This window comes from Symsagittifera roscoffensis, chromosome 1 (genome assembly GCF_963678635.1).
Source record: "Symsagittifera roscoffensis chromosome 1, txSymRosc1.1, whole genome shotgun sequence".
NCBI lineage: Eukaryota > Metazoa > Xenacoelomorpha > Acoela > Convolutidae > Symsagittifera > Symsagittifera roscoffensis.
Window position 1 is genome coordinate 32,100,883 of NC_087062.1, and position 15,114 is coordinate 32,115,996.

At 34.4% G+C, this 15,114-nt stretch overlaps 1 protein-coding gene across 1 annotated transcript in view; it reads left to right on the top strand.

Annotated features, from left to right (window-relative positions):
- The first annotated feature begins 1,536 nt into the window (after positions 1 to 1,536).
- The window catches only part of LOC134842909 (glycine receptor subunit alphaZ1-like), a 61,804-nt gene continuing 48,226 nt past the window's right edge, over positions 1,537 to 15,114 (top strand). Inside the window, exon 1 of the mRNA XM_063859441.1 lies at positions 1,537 to 2,261. Coding sequence (XP_063715511.1) covers positions 2,197 to 2,261 — 65 coding nt within the window. The 5' untranslated portion in view covers positions 1,537 to 2,196. The remainder of the gene's footprint in view (positions 2,262 to 15,114) is intronic.

Here is a 15,114-nt window from a genome sequence, read left to right on the forward strand (position 1 = left end):
CCATTAAATTTTTATCGGAAAACGTTCAATCGTTGATTACTTTGATCGTAATCAAAGCCCATAAGAATCACGTTGTTCATAAATTAATCATGCGACAACTAAGAAATAACAACATGGTACCTTAAAATTAACATCATAAAACTTAATTTTTATACGTCTTCAAATTTGTTTTCCGGATGAGGCAACACTACTCAGCATTAAAAAAAACCAACATTTTGTTAATGTAATTCCTAGGCAGGAGTACGGTTTCTATTTTGGTCCTTTCTCTCTAGATAAATAGTCTTCATCATAATTTTGATTGAATAAAAAGAGCATTTAAGTTGTTCATGCTTTTTAAGTTGGTTCAAGCTGAAAGACAAGTTATATCTGTGTCGTTCGCTCAATTTTTCTGTTGCCTTCTTGATTACAGAAGGAAACACTAAAGAGTTGACACTACCTGCTGCCTTTTAGCCTAGCAAAATTGAAGAAGTAATATGATTCGGCATTTGTTTAGTAATAGAATTCCTTTCCCCGTAACAATATCCTTAGCCCAGTTCCCTGCATTGTTTTCACCGCATTGTTTGCCCAATTTGGCTTGAACAATTAGCAGTTGGCAACAAGGGCAGAAATCGAATGAGATTTTTTTGAATTAAGTTATAATAAAATCTGGTCAAACATTGTTAAAAGGAGTATTGCAGCCTCATGTAGATGACTTTGCCGAAATTGAATTATTGTATTGGAAAATTTTGCTAGGTTAACGTTGTATTTTTTGTCGCAGAAAATTATAATTTAATAAGTTGCTTTCTGGTTGATTTTTCGGAGTTTTTAGTTGAGTATCGGTCGCCAATTTAGACCCCCCTCTGCTCTTTATAGTCTTGTTGACCTGAAATTTTTCCTCTAGCCTGAGGCAATGCGGGAAACAAACAAGATTTTCCCCCATCTTTCCATCGTCCTAGTGTCAAATGACAAAGGAAAAATTCCTCAAATTAGGCCGAGCCTATTTTAATCCAACTGCCTTTCCCTAATTCGACTTCAGTAAATAGGGAAAAGTTTGAGTAAACTAGCCGAAACGAAAAAAAAAAGGGAAACGAACATTGGTGAAAAAAAGGATCTCTTTGACTACCAACCCCCCTCCCCCTCCGTTCACTCTATGGCACTTAGTAAATAATAAAGACCCCCCATACAGAACTAAATTAATTGTTAAGCATATGCTGCTACTGTACCTCTTAAATTGCCAATCCCCCTCCTTCATTTGCAATATACAGAGAGATCCAAAAAAATTTGTATAGCATGATGTAAGAATTGTTTTTCTTCAAATTACAACACTGATTTTGATCTTTGCTGTTCGGCTTTATTTCAATAAATGGAATGTATTTTGCTATGAATTGTTATCTATGTCGAAAGTGATTGGTTGCCCTTCTTTAATTTAGAACCAAAATACATTCTAAAAAAAAATTTGAAAACAAACTTTGAAATGATTGGTAATATTTTAATAGTAGAATAGAATTTCAATATTTTGGAAACCATTTTACTCCAATAAATTCGGCTGGTCATGTTTTCTACATTTCGTCAATATAAAAATGACCGGTTGGCATGAAGTTAGGCGCCCAACTATAACATTGCATAAATACATTGAACAATTTCATTTTATCTCTCAGCGAATCAAAGGCTCCCTAATATCCCTGAAAACCCAGTTTGCCTTCTTTGAAATTCTTATCGGCCATTTTTCATTTCATCTTTTCCCTCTTTCTAACTCATGAAATATTTCACAGAATAATCAAAAGACATTTTTTCAGGTCCGTACCAGGAAATCATAGTTATGAATCGTTGCGATTACTTCGAACTTACCACAGCTATCAAATCTTTGCCATGTCCTGGAAACGAACTCGATATGTCAATTAAGTATAGCTTTATGTAACTGACCTCAACTTTTGCAAAATAGAGGCGGTATATTAATGCAATTGAGGCTGAAATTTCCCTCCTTCTCTATCGAAAAGCGATCAAGCATCTATTATATTTATCGAGCTTGGTTCTTCTGGCTGATATTACAACTCAAAAAGTTAAAGTTCAAAAATTCCATCTCAGTAGTAGCATTCATTGATTTCTTACCACCATACTGACCCAACTGATAAATATGGGCCCTGAATTTTTCTCCAGTCTTTCCAGTTATTGATTGATTTCTGCTACAAAGTCCAAGCTTGAATTCAGTAGTGTCATATGGCTAACTTCGTCTTCTATTCTTGCCTCATATTTTGGACCACGATAACTCGCCCTTCTCAATCGTAAGTTTTATGCTTTTACAACTATCTGTAATCAATATAATCAACTATGTCATGTTCCGGTCATAAAATACAGTCTAGACATGAAGTGAACTTTGAAACTCAACCAAAAATTATCTTTTATAAAATTTCAGGCTCGGATGCTTTTTACCGGGGCGAGGTTGGCGTTTTATGTAAAGATTATAGGGACCAAATTTTGATATTTACACTTTATCCGTACTACGATTGGGTATTTCCAGAATGGGTATTTCTCAATTTCCAGATCGAAACTCTATAATTCCACGTTTTACTGGCCAAGTTGATTTGTCCGCGGCCGGCGCCACTGAAGCAAAATTAATCATGACTACGCGACCGAAACATTTTTTCCCCAAGAAGACATTCAAAACAGAATCTGTTCTTCTTTAAATTTTTTTTATTGGTTTGCTTGTATAATTTAAGCTAATTGCTTATTGCATATTGTCATGAGTCATTAATAAAAAAAACTCCTTGATAAATAATTTTTTTGGATTTTGTTTTCAAAAAATCTTTTACAGGTTACGCATTTTTTTATTCCTGATTAACTAGTATTACTGTTTATCAATATAATAACACAGTAAGATCACAATTCAATGTTGACAACACCCACAACTCTTCCACAACACCCACCACAACCATCTACCACTTCAACCACACCCCATTCCACCCCACCCCACACCCAACACACACACACCCACCCTCTGACACCCCAGACCCTCCTCCACCTCCACCCACACATACCCTTCCACTTCCCCCACACCGCCTTACTACCCCGTTACGTTTATCACCTCCCCCCGTCTACTACTCCAAGATTCCCCCTCCCCCACTTGGGGCTGTGGGCAACGTGAGGGTGGGGTAACGTTTCTTGAAGGGGGGGGGGGTAACTCGGGGAAGGGGATAAACGTGACGGGCTGGGGAAGGGGCTGTGCAGGAGGGAACGATGGACATGAATTGGATCAGGGAGAATGTAAGCAAAATCAAGTTTTGAAAAACTGAAAAAATGTAAGAGAAAAATCTAGTTAAATGAACTAGAAACAATGTATTACAAACTAACCAGATGATTTTCAGCTACTGAAACATAAAAGGATGACAATTGACAAAACTAATTGATTAAAAATAGATTATGTTTTAACCACCATTTTAATTGATTATATGAATATTTTTTTTGCTTAGAAAAACAGTCTCTTTATAATCTGTTTTTAGTCGATTACAATCAATTAAATTTTGTAATTTTTTAGAGAATTTTTTAATCTGACAATTTAATCGATATTTATCCATGGAATTATATTCATATCATATACATTTATCTTTATGCCGTTGAATGGGTGGCTATGTACCGTATGCAATCGGGCATATGGGAGTAAATTGATTAATTGGATGTACTTGCCAATCTTTTTTCAATTAAAAAATTAAACCTTAACTTTTGATGTAATTTGAAAAAAAAACTTTTGTTATGAAAAATTTTTTTCAGATATAAATGCGAGTAATTAACTGCACGCCAAAGACCTTACAATGAGCAAAAGAGTTGGATAATTGAGCGAACTGAACTTCATTTGAAACTACCAAAAAAAAATTTTTAAAGCGAGAACAATAGACTTTTTTTTGCATTTTTTTTGGGTACTGAAAAGTATTGAAAATCTGTATAGATTATTTAGGAGAGTAATATTATACAGACAGGTAAACAATAAACCGCATGTACAAATCAAACCCACCAAGGATCATGCAAAACGTTATGCAGCTTATTGAGGCATGACCCTGAAAAAAACCTATGCCAGAAGTTGCGAGATAGTATCCGACTTGATGATTCAAAAAAATAAATCTAGAAGATCTCCATTATCTTTAAAAAACAATGAAAACAATTTTTTGAAAAACCCATTTAGTTGATGCTCAGTTAATTGGTTTAGGTTATGTGGTATCAGCTCGTTTGATTTCAAAAAATTACAACATTTAAGAGACACATTTTTCCATGAACGTTGCATTATTTGTGTTCTAATTTTCATGCTTGGTAAAGTTTTTGCCACAGAGGCCCGAGTAACCCGACGATTATTCAAAGATTTCAAACTAAAAGTTTCAAGGGGAGTTTTACCACGAAGTTGATTAAAAGTTTCTTTGAGTATTTGTCTGAAATATAAGTCAAAAACGGTGTCAATCTCAAACGAATGTAGGATATATGAGGCATGCTCAAATTTTCTCTTGAAACAAATAGTTTTAAAAATACGTTTTTGCATGACAAATATTTTTCTAATAGGCTTTTTGATGTTGCACAAAATGCAACTAAACCGTAGGAAATGAGTGGCTTTGCATAGCAGTTATAAAATTTAACCAGCACATTTTTTTTCGAGAAATAGTTTCTACCCTTGAATAGTAAACCGCTAAATTTAGCTAATTTACCACAAACATTATTAATATGACATTCAAAATTGAGTCTGTTGTCCATTTGAATTCCTAAATACCTAAAATCAGAAATATCAGCGAGTACATTATTAACATAAAAAAATTTTTCATTTAAGTTATCCCGTCTAAACTTCATTATTTTGCACTTCTTTTGATTTTTGAGCGGTTTGTTATTATTGCATCAATTACATATTTTATTTACTTCTGTCTCGAACTTCGTTTTGGATGCAAATTTTTGAGCATCAACTACCGTTGTATTATCTGCAAATAATAATAGCTTAACGTTGCTGGCCGACGGCATATCATTTATGTATAAAAGGAACAGAAATGGCCTCAAAACTGAACCTTGAGGAACACTTTTTGTACATTCTAGCATATTCGAGACGGATTGATTCGAATGAACATATTGTTTTCTCCCTGTAAGATAGTTTGTCATTAACTTGTGAGTTTTCCCTCTGAACCCATCTTGATAAAGTTTGTCAAGCAAAACTTTCCGATCAACTGTATCAAATGCTTTTTTCAAATCAATAAAGCAGGAGTAACCAAATTTTTTATTATCAATTGATTCACGAAAAAAGTCAGTAATGGACAAAATGGCATGAGTACAGGAATGATTACTTCGAAATCCAAACTGATGCTTATCAATCAAGTTGTTTTTAGCGGCAAAATTAGATATGCGCTTGAAAATTAATTTTTCCAGAAGTTTAGTTATACAAGACAACAAACTAATTGGACGGTAGTTATCGGGTTTAGTTTTGTCGCCATTTTTATACAATGGTAAAATTTTTGCAATTTTGAGAAAATTAGGAAAACATTCTTTCTTGAAGCAGATATTGAAAAAATGCGCTAAATGGTCAGCCAGCACCGGAGCAGAAAATTTTACCATTTTACTACATATCCCATCATGACCAGTAGACTTTTTTTTGTTCAAGTTTTTAATTTCCTTCAGTATCTCATATCGATTGGTATCATATTAGTTTTTATTAACTGGAAAATTTGATCTATACACGTTTTGTTTGAAGTTTTTTGTTATTCATTCTCCAATAGTAGCAAAGTATTCATTGAAAACATCAACATCGAACGAAGCAGTTTTCACATTTTTTTACCACAAAAATGTTTTAAAGCTTCAAAAACTCCGGACGAGTTCTTCTTCCTCGTTATCAAGTTATCATAGTACCGGCGTTTACTCACCCTTATAGCCTTAATAACATTGTTCCTACATGAGGTGAAATTATTTGGTGGTTTCTGAACTGTTTTCAATGAATGGTGTCTGAACCCACTTTTTGTGTAACACATTTTGGTTATTCATCATTTTCTTGATTTTCAGATTAATCCATGGGTGGTTGTTTTTATTCTTTTTTCGGATTTTTTTTAAGCAATACTTTGAAAATTCATCAATCAAGATTTGGGTCATTTCAATGATGTAAAGGTCAGGATCATCATCATTAATTTTGTTCAATCAATTTTTCAGCGAAAATAAAATTTTTAAGCAATAATCATCATTCAGTAGTAAGTCATAGTTGAAATCTGAATGATAAGAAACCACGTTTTGCTTTTCTGAAATAATTTTTAGGTCACACATAAGTCCATAATGGTCACTAATATTACAATTTATTGTTGTTACCTGAGTTTCCTCCGCCGCAATTATATGGTCAATGCATGTACTTGATGATTTAGTTACTCTAGTTGGCTCGATATTTTGAACTTCTAAATCAAAAGAAAGCAGAAGATTTTTGTAGTCAAAAAAATTGCGCTGGTTACCTATAATATTGACATTTAAATCACCCTTTAGCAAAATTTCACCGCTTAATGCTTTAAATTTTTAAACAATAATCACCATTCAGTAGTAAGTCATAGTTCAAATCCGAATGATAAGAAACCACGTTTTGGTTTTCTGAAATAATTTTTAGGTCACACATAATTCCATAATGGTCACTAATAGTACAATTTATTGTTGTTACCTGAGTTTCCTCCGCCGCAATTATATGGTCAATGCATGTACTTGATGATTTAGTTACTCTAGTTGGCTCGATATTTTGAACTTCTAAATCAAAAGAAAGCAGAAGATTTTTGTAGTTAAAAAAATTGCGCTGGTTACCTATAATATTGACATTTAAATCACCCATTAGCAAAATTTCACCGCTTAGTGCTTTCAATTCAAGCAATAAATCTTCAAATAAATTCAGAAAAGTTCTAGTTTGAGATTTGGTGGACATTATATTATGCAAACATGTAGTGTAGTGTGATTGACAAAACATATTTTGATAATGCTGTGCTCCAAACTGACTGGTAATTTAAAATAACTATAGTTAAGGCCAGTTTTAATGAAAGCTGCAACGCGCCCACCTCTAGCGTTTACGCGGTTGGCACAGTCAATATTGTCATAACCTTCTAAGTTATATATGCCAATAGGATCGTTGTCTGAGAGCAATGTTTCAGTCAGCCCGATTAATGCAGGCTTGTTATCAAAGGATTCAATTAAAACTGATAATTGGTCATGATGGGCTCTTATGGATTGAACATTTAGGAAAAATGCTGTTTGCGTTGTTGTCAGGTCAGTCATTCTCGCAAAAGATTTTTTCTAATGAAACAAAAAAGATTCACGGCAAAAAACTGTAAAAAGAGTTGAAATGCTTTTGCCACTAATCAGAATCGTTTTCACGATGATTATTTCCGTTGTTGACGAATTTGGACTGTGGAGAATCTCTTTGAAGTGATTCCACAAATTGCACCAATTTGACGAGATCCGATACCCTACTGTACAATTCATCAATGAGATGATTTCTTTCCACATTAATTGGGGTTATTTCACTGTCACGTTTCGTTACTGAAACAATAGGAGGGCGAGAAAAATTGTTTTGATTATTTTGTACCACACGAGGATTTTGTTTTCTAGCATTATTTGCCTGTCTTGCCATCATTAGATTCTTGTTTTTGAATATTTGATCAACATCCTTAATATCAACTAAGTTGTGCCTTTGAAATCTACCATCTGCTTTCGAAACGAAAACTTGAGGAGCACAATTATATGTAACTGTGTACCTTCCCAAACCCCGGTTTTTTATATTAAAGTAGACAAATTTCACTATAACCACACATTTTTGGTTTTGACTCACAGGGCCGAGGGTATGGCATGCCTTCAGATCGTAGCTGTTGACCTCCACGCCCATAATTTTGTTAAAAAAGGCCAGGACATCTAGGGTAAAATTTCCGGATCGTAAAGGTAAATTTTGCAAAATAACACAATTGTTTGAGCTATGTCTTCCCATTTCATTGACTTTATTCTCTAGAAAAAGCACCCAATTTTGCAATTCAACAATGATATCATCCTTACTTTTTACATTCTCAGTTAGCCCCTGTAAAAGGCTTTTCAATTTAGGATCATCATTTACTGTATTTTTTATTTCATCGAACAAAGTATTGAGATTCGCCATTGAATAAGTTTGCGATATTTTAAATTTGTGGCAAGCAAAAAGAGCAGTTAAGAACCAACTTTTTCCCATTGAAGGTCGTCTGTTTCTCATTAAATCGGCTTCAAAAGCCTGCTTAAATTGCTTAATCATTTAAAAAATCAAATTTTACAAAATTAGCTGCTCACATAGGTGTTTATAAATTCTGTATTGTAAAAAAAAGGTAAATCAGTTATTATTCTCAGCAAAAGTTCGTTTAATTTTTTTGAAATCGATACCACCACTGAATGGGTGCGGACCAATATTTTTTCATTTACGAGCTTGAGATAACTAACATTTTTGAAAAGCCACGCATTGATAAAAAAAAATTTTGAGAGTGGTCGGAAACAATAAACTAATTTTTTCAATATTCAACTTAAATGGTCCAACCATCGATTTTTTGGTCTTAGGATGTGTTTTAAGTTTTAGTTTTTGCGCAAAAAAAGATCCCTCAAAAATCATGGATTGAGTAATAATTTATACTAAAATCCTTTTAGTCGTGATTCGAACGACTTTACAAAAATTGTGAGGGTGGGGTAACATTTCTTGAAGGGGGGGGGGGGGGGGGGGGTAACTAGGGGAAGGGGAAAACGTGACGGGCTGGGGAAGGGGCTGTGCGGGAGGGAACGATGGACATGAATTGGATAAGGGAGGATGTAAGGAAAATCAAGTTTTGAAAAACTGAAAAAATGTAAGTGAAAAATCTAGTTAAATGAACTAGAAACAATGTATTACAAACTAACCAGATGATTTTCAGCTACTGAATTATAAAAGGATGACAACTGACAGAAGAAATTGATTAAAAACAGATTATTTTTTAACCACCATTTTAATTGATTATATGAATAATTTTTTTGCTTAGAAAAACAGTCTCTTTATAATCTGTTTTTAGTCAATTACAATCAATTAAATTTTGTAATTTTTTAGAGAATTTTTTAATCTGACAATTTAAACGATATTTATCCATGAAATTATATTCATATCAAATACATTTATGTTTATGCCGTTGAACGAGTGGCTATGTACCATATGCAATCGGGAATATGGGAGTAAATTGATTAATTGGATGTACTTGCCAATCTCACCTTTTTTGAATTAAAAAAATTAAACTTGAACTGCCATTTTTGATGTAATTTGAAACAAAACTTTTTTTATGAAGGTTTTTTTTCAGATGTAAATGCGAGTAATTAACTGCACGCCAAAGACCTTACAATGAGCAAAAGAGTTGGATAATTGAGCGAACTGAACTTTATTTGAAACTACCAAAAAAAAAGTTTTAAAGCCAGAACAATAGATGTTTTTTGCAATTTTTTTGGGTACTGAAAAGTATTGAAAGTCAGTATAGTTTATTTAGGAGAGTAATATTAAACAGACAGGTAAACATTAAACTGCATGTACAAATCAAACCCACTACGGATCGTGCAAAAAGCTCTGCAGCTTATCGAGGCATGACCCCGAAAAAGAAAAAAACCTATGACAGAAGTTGCGAGATAGTATCCGACTTGATGATTCAAAAAACTAAATCTAGAAGATCTCCATTATCTTTAAGAAACAATGAAAACAATTTTTTGAAATACCCATTTAGTTGATGCTCAGTTAATTGGTTTAGGTTATCTGGTTTCAGCTCGTTTGATTTCAAAAAATTATATCATTTAAGAGACACATTTTTCCATGAACTTTGCATTATTTGTGTTCTAGTTTTCATGCTTGGTAAAGTTTTTGCCACAGAGGCCCGAGTAACCCGACGATTATTCAGAGATTCCAAATTAAAAGTTTCAGGGGAGTTTTACCACGAAGTTGATTAAAAGTTTCTTTGAATATTTGTCTGAAATGTAAGGTCATTGAAGGTCGTCTGTTTCTCATTGAATCAGCTTTAAAAGCCTGCTTAAATTGCTTAATCATTTAAGAAATCAATTTTTACAAAATCAGCCGCTCACATAGGTGCTTATATAATCTGTATTGTAGAAAAAAGGTAAATCAGTTATTATTCTCAGCAAAAGTTCGTTTAACTTTTTTGAAATAGATACCACCACTGAATGGGTGCGGACCAATATTTTGTCATTTACGAGCTTGAGATACCTAATTTTTTTGAAAAGCCACGCATTGATAAAAAAATTTTGAGAGTGGTCGGAAACATTAAACTATTTTTTTCAGTATTCAACTTAAATGGTCCAACCATCGAATTTTTGGTCTTGGGATGTGTTTTAACTTTTAGTTTTCGCGCAAAACAAATTCCTTCAAATAACATGGATTGAGTAATAAATTATACTAAAATCCTTTTAGTCGTGATTCGGACGACTTAAAAATTTTTTTTTCATTTTAAAAGATATTTTTCAGTGTCGAGAAAAACTGGTTTGAAGTTTTTAATTTTTTGTCTAATTTCGAGCGAATAAATCGAACGAGCAGGCTTGTAATAGGATTATAGCTTCATTTATAAAACTGGCCATTATTTGTCTGTGCTTCGGCCAAATTTTTTATGGCTTGACTAGTTGCATTAGCCATACATATTCGGATATTTAAAAATAAATGTGATGTAATGCTCGCTAAAGGTTTGTAAACTTTTGAATAGCATTTTAGCATCAAACATAGCGGAAAATAAAGTAAATCCTTTATGATCCCCTGCTAAGAAAAAATCCAATTTCAAACAATAGCAAAAAAATTTTCTTTTTTGTAAAAAGCAAGTCAGAATATTGTTTTGCCAGTTTTCAATTTTAATTCGTGTGTGAAAGCTACAAGGTTTCATTTTGAACTTTTTTCAGGAAAATTGAAAGAGGAAAATCTTCAATGCCTCAATGAGGTATCAAGCGATACCAAGAAAAAATTTGTAATGCCTCAACTGCTGATATTAATACTATAAATAACAAGTTTTGACAACTTCATAATGGGCAATCACGATGTGGAAAATCCTATTTCAACTAATGTGAAGAAAGTCAGGTTCATCGATTTAGTGGCGGTGTTATCTATCAAAGAAACTTAAAATCATCTGTTTTTTTTACGTTTTCAACTTCAAAATTTTTACAACAGTGTGATTGGTTTTTTTGTTTTTAAAAAATGATTTTACAGTTTATTGTCTATACTTTCAAATTTATAAGAAATGAAAATTTTTACCGCTCTGAGACTTTTGAAAACGGACCATTTGGTCTAACAACGTTCTATACGGATTCACACCGTGTTATTAATGGTACCAAAGCTTTGTGCCTGTCTGATTGTGAGTCTGAAAGCAATTTACTGGCAATGGTAGTCTGTGAGGACGAGCTCTCACTAGACCTCTAGCTTCAGTTTTACCACAGCCTGATTAATAATATTGTTACCACTTGAAAGTTCTAGACGCAAAAAAAGATCTTGAGTCGCAAAAAACGTCTGGAGTGTGGGGAAATAAGAGAAACAGTCTATGCTCAGACAAGCTGGATAGCCTTTCATAGATCCTCGCAGAAAACCACAATTATTTCTTAGTACATTATCATTATAATTAATATTTGTTTATATTAGTTATTATAAAACTTCATTTGCAGGCATGGTTCTGCATTTTTCAGCGGACATAATTCTTAAAATTCAAATTATTGCTGCAGAAGATCAAATTGGGTATATCCAGCGGGCACTTTTCTGAATTAACGCAATACAATTAGGGCCAGTCAATTGGAAGCCATTTTAATATTTTATAGATTTGGGTGGAGCCTATAAGTGTCGCTTTAATTTACGCACAAGGTCAATGACAATACTCAATTGCAAACATCAATACCAATCCCCCAGAATTAATAGGGGAAAGAAGACCACGCTAGTTTGCCCTCTTGTTGAGTTAGTACTTCTGGGGATGAAATTTAATCGGTTAATTAGGTTGAAAACACCCATTTTTTGAACCGCAATAAACGCTAGTGCATCTTGACTAAGAGAACATTCCGAATATTTGGGCTAACTTACCTAATATATCAAATACCTTCAGGTAAAATGGGTAGCCATTAATAACGGTGCATGTGTATGCAAGCTATAGCCCTTGCTATCAGGGGCGGATTTAGGGGGGGGGGGCGGACGCCCCCCCCCCCCTCAGGGATTCGACCCCCTGCCGACCCAAAGGGTCCCCCCTTTGATACTTTTTCAGAAATCTATTTTTGGCCGACCGACCCTAAAATTTTTCTAAAGGCGCCTTCCGCGCCAATACATACTAAATTTGAGGGGGAGCGCGCGCCAAAAAACGCGATTGTTTTGTCAAAATTTTTCAAAAAGTGCCCAAAAACGGCTTTTTTGACTGGTTTTTCAAAAATTTGCCTGCGGCGCAGAAAATTTAGCCAAAATAGGGGCAAAACAGTGCTTTGGGAGAGCTCGAAAAATCAATTTGGTCGACCTAAAAAAAAGGGTCAAAATTTTCGACAATTTTTTCAAAATCCGCCCCCCCCCCCTCGAAAAAATCCTAGATCCGCCCCTGCTTGCTATACTAAACAGTTTAGCTACAAAAACTCCAATCACATTCATTTTTGCAAAAAAAAATTGAGCAAAAAGCTGATTTCGGTTTTTTCTTTTTATGTGTGCATGAAAGAGCTTGCAGGAAGGCTAAATTAAGCTTCAAGATATTGTTATTAAAGGCTTCAATAGAATTATGATATGATTTTGTGCAATTTAAAGTGTGTGCAGATAACAACTTGTTTGCAGGTCATACCTAGAAATGAATGTTTTAATTAAAATGAGTTCCTACTAAGCCAAGTGAATTTATCAAGTCTTCGCTAGACATCAGCATGGAAACCAACAACTTTTAGACTGTCTTCTCCACTGCTGTGGATTGGTACAAAGCAAGAGAGCTATTTTGGAGGTTTACTTGGATATCAGTTTGATAATAATGAGCATGGGTGGTAGCATCTTCTTACCAACCTTCGGTATCATTCAACCCAGTAAAGCGGGGAAAACGAAGGAAAATTACCTGCCGAGAAATTAAACAGTCCAGGGATATTGCGACTTTCTCGACCAAATTTTGGTATGTTTCGACTTTGTCGACCAAGTTTTGGTATATTTCGACTTTCTCGGCACAACAAAAAAGAGTTCGATTTTTTTTCGACGCACCTCAGATATGTATCGACTTTTTCGACCGTCTCGACCGACCTTTTTAGAAATTTAATGGACCGACCCCAAATAGAGATGTTTCGACGCTCTCGACCAAAAATGGGTATGCTTTGACAGTCTCGAGTTTCTCGACCAAAAACAAAATTTGAAAGCCAAAACAGCAAGATTATTTGTATCAGGAGGAAGCCCTGAATCTATCAAGAGGAAACCCTCCTCGAGGAAACCCATCAAGGGGAAGACCTTCATAAACTCCCTATAAATTATCGTTTGGAGAAGTTTTGGATAATTTGGAAAGAAAAAACAAGAAAAATACATTTTAAAATTAATCTGTTTGAAAACATCCCGCTACCCCGATCGAGATTTGCATTTTTTGTTTTGACCGACTTAGGCAACATTTTGTATATTTAACCGTCTTGAACCAGGCTTGATATGTTTTGATCAACTCGACCCAAGTTGGCTAGGTTTCGTCTATGTTCGTCCGGGGAAAAACATTTCGACCCAGTTTGACCGAGTTCGACGGTATTGTCGTTGTCTCAAAAGATTGCCGTCATAATTTTTGGGACCATGTACAGGCTTTCTCGTGGCGGTTCTGTATATGATCAACAAAATTGGTGTTCTAGCTAGTTGCACTTTTAAATTATTTTATATTGACTTTTTTTTGCTAAAAGCAACTGTTTTACTATTTTGCAAGCTAAAAAATATGAGAATATAATCGAGTTTTTGGTGAATTTTTTTCGACGTTGCTTTAATCGACTCGACTCTATCTTTTGATTTTGAGTTCGATAATTTTGTAAATTTGAGTTCGACTTCAGGCTTCAACCAACTCGACTTTATGTTATGATTGCGTTCGACTGTGCTGTATACTTGTTTTCGACTTTAAGTTTTGACCAACTGACTTTTTCTTTCAACTGTGCTCGGGTTATCTTTCGACAGTGCTCGACCTATGTTTTGACTGTGCTCGACCTATGTATCGACTGTGCTCGACCTATGTTTCGACTTTGCTTGACCTATATTTTGACTTTCTTGTCCGAAAGTGGGTACGCTTCGACTGTGTTTGACATATGCATCGATTTTCTCGAACTTCTCGACTATCAAGTAACCTGAGATATTTGACAAAAAAATATATAATGTTTGCTTTTCGGTTGATTTTTGTGATGATTCTTGATTTAAAAATACACTATGAGAACTTGTTAAGTTCAAAACTCCTCCTCCAGAAACTTTTTTTTTCAAGTTTAACCTCCCAAATTTGCTTTGATTTTCTTTAACAATCTGGATTGAAATTGTTCATGTGAAAAATGTCCTCAGAAGAACTCCCGGTAGAATTTACATTGTCTTGCCGCAGGAATCTTTAAACTTCCAAAACTTTAAATATTACCTCCAAAACTTTCAGTATTGCGTTACGCAAATTTCTTCAATTAATTGTTCCGGGTTGCAAACTTCTGAAGGATGTTTTTTTAAATTAAATTTTCAAGAGCAAAAAATAGGCTGTGCTCGGCCTTGTTTTGTTTGTGATCGACCTATGTTTCGTCTCTTTCCACTAAAATCAGTCATATTTCGTCTGAGCTCGACCTATGTTTCAACCTTCTCGACTTATGTTTCGACTGTTTCGACTATGTTTTGACTTAAGTCTTGGGTATGTTTCAACTTTTTGCTCGACTTAAACTTGCTTCTCGACTGAAGAATTGCTGTCGCAAAACTGCACTTGCTGTTTTTCAAAATCGAAAAATAAGTCGAGCATCTCTACCCGGATTAGTCAGGTCTGGCCTCTAAGGCTCTACTTCCATGGACAAATATCCTGGGTCTAAGAAGACTAAAAACTAGCTGTTTTTCTATGCAGTTCGAGATTTCTCATAGCAAACGGAATGTTGTCCGATTGATCTAGTGGCATCATAATGAAGCAGTTTTAGTGGCTATTTGGATAGCAAAAAACTCTCTCACTTTTGAGAAGT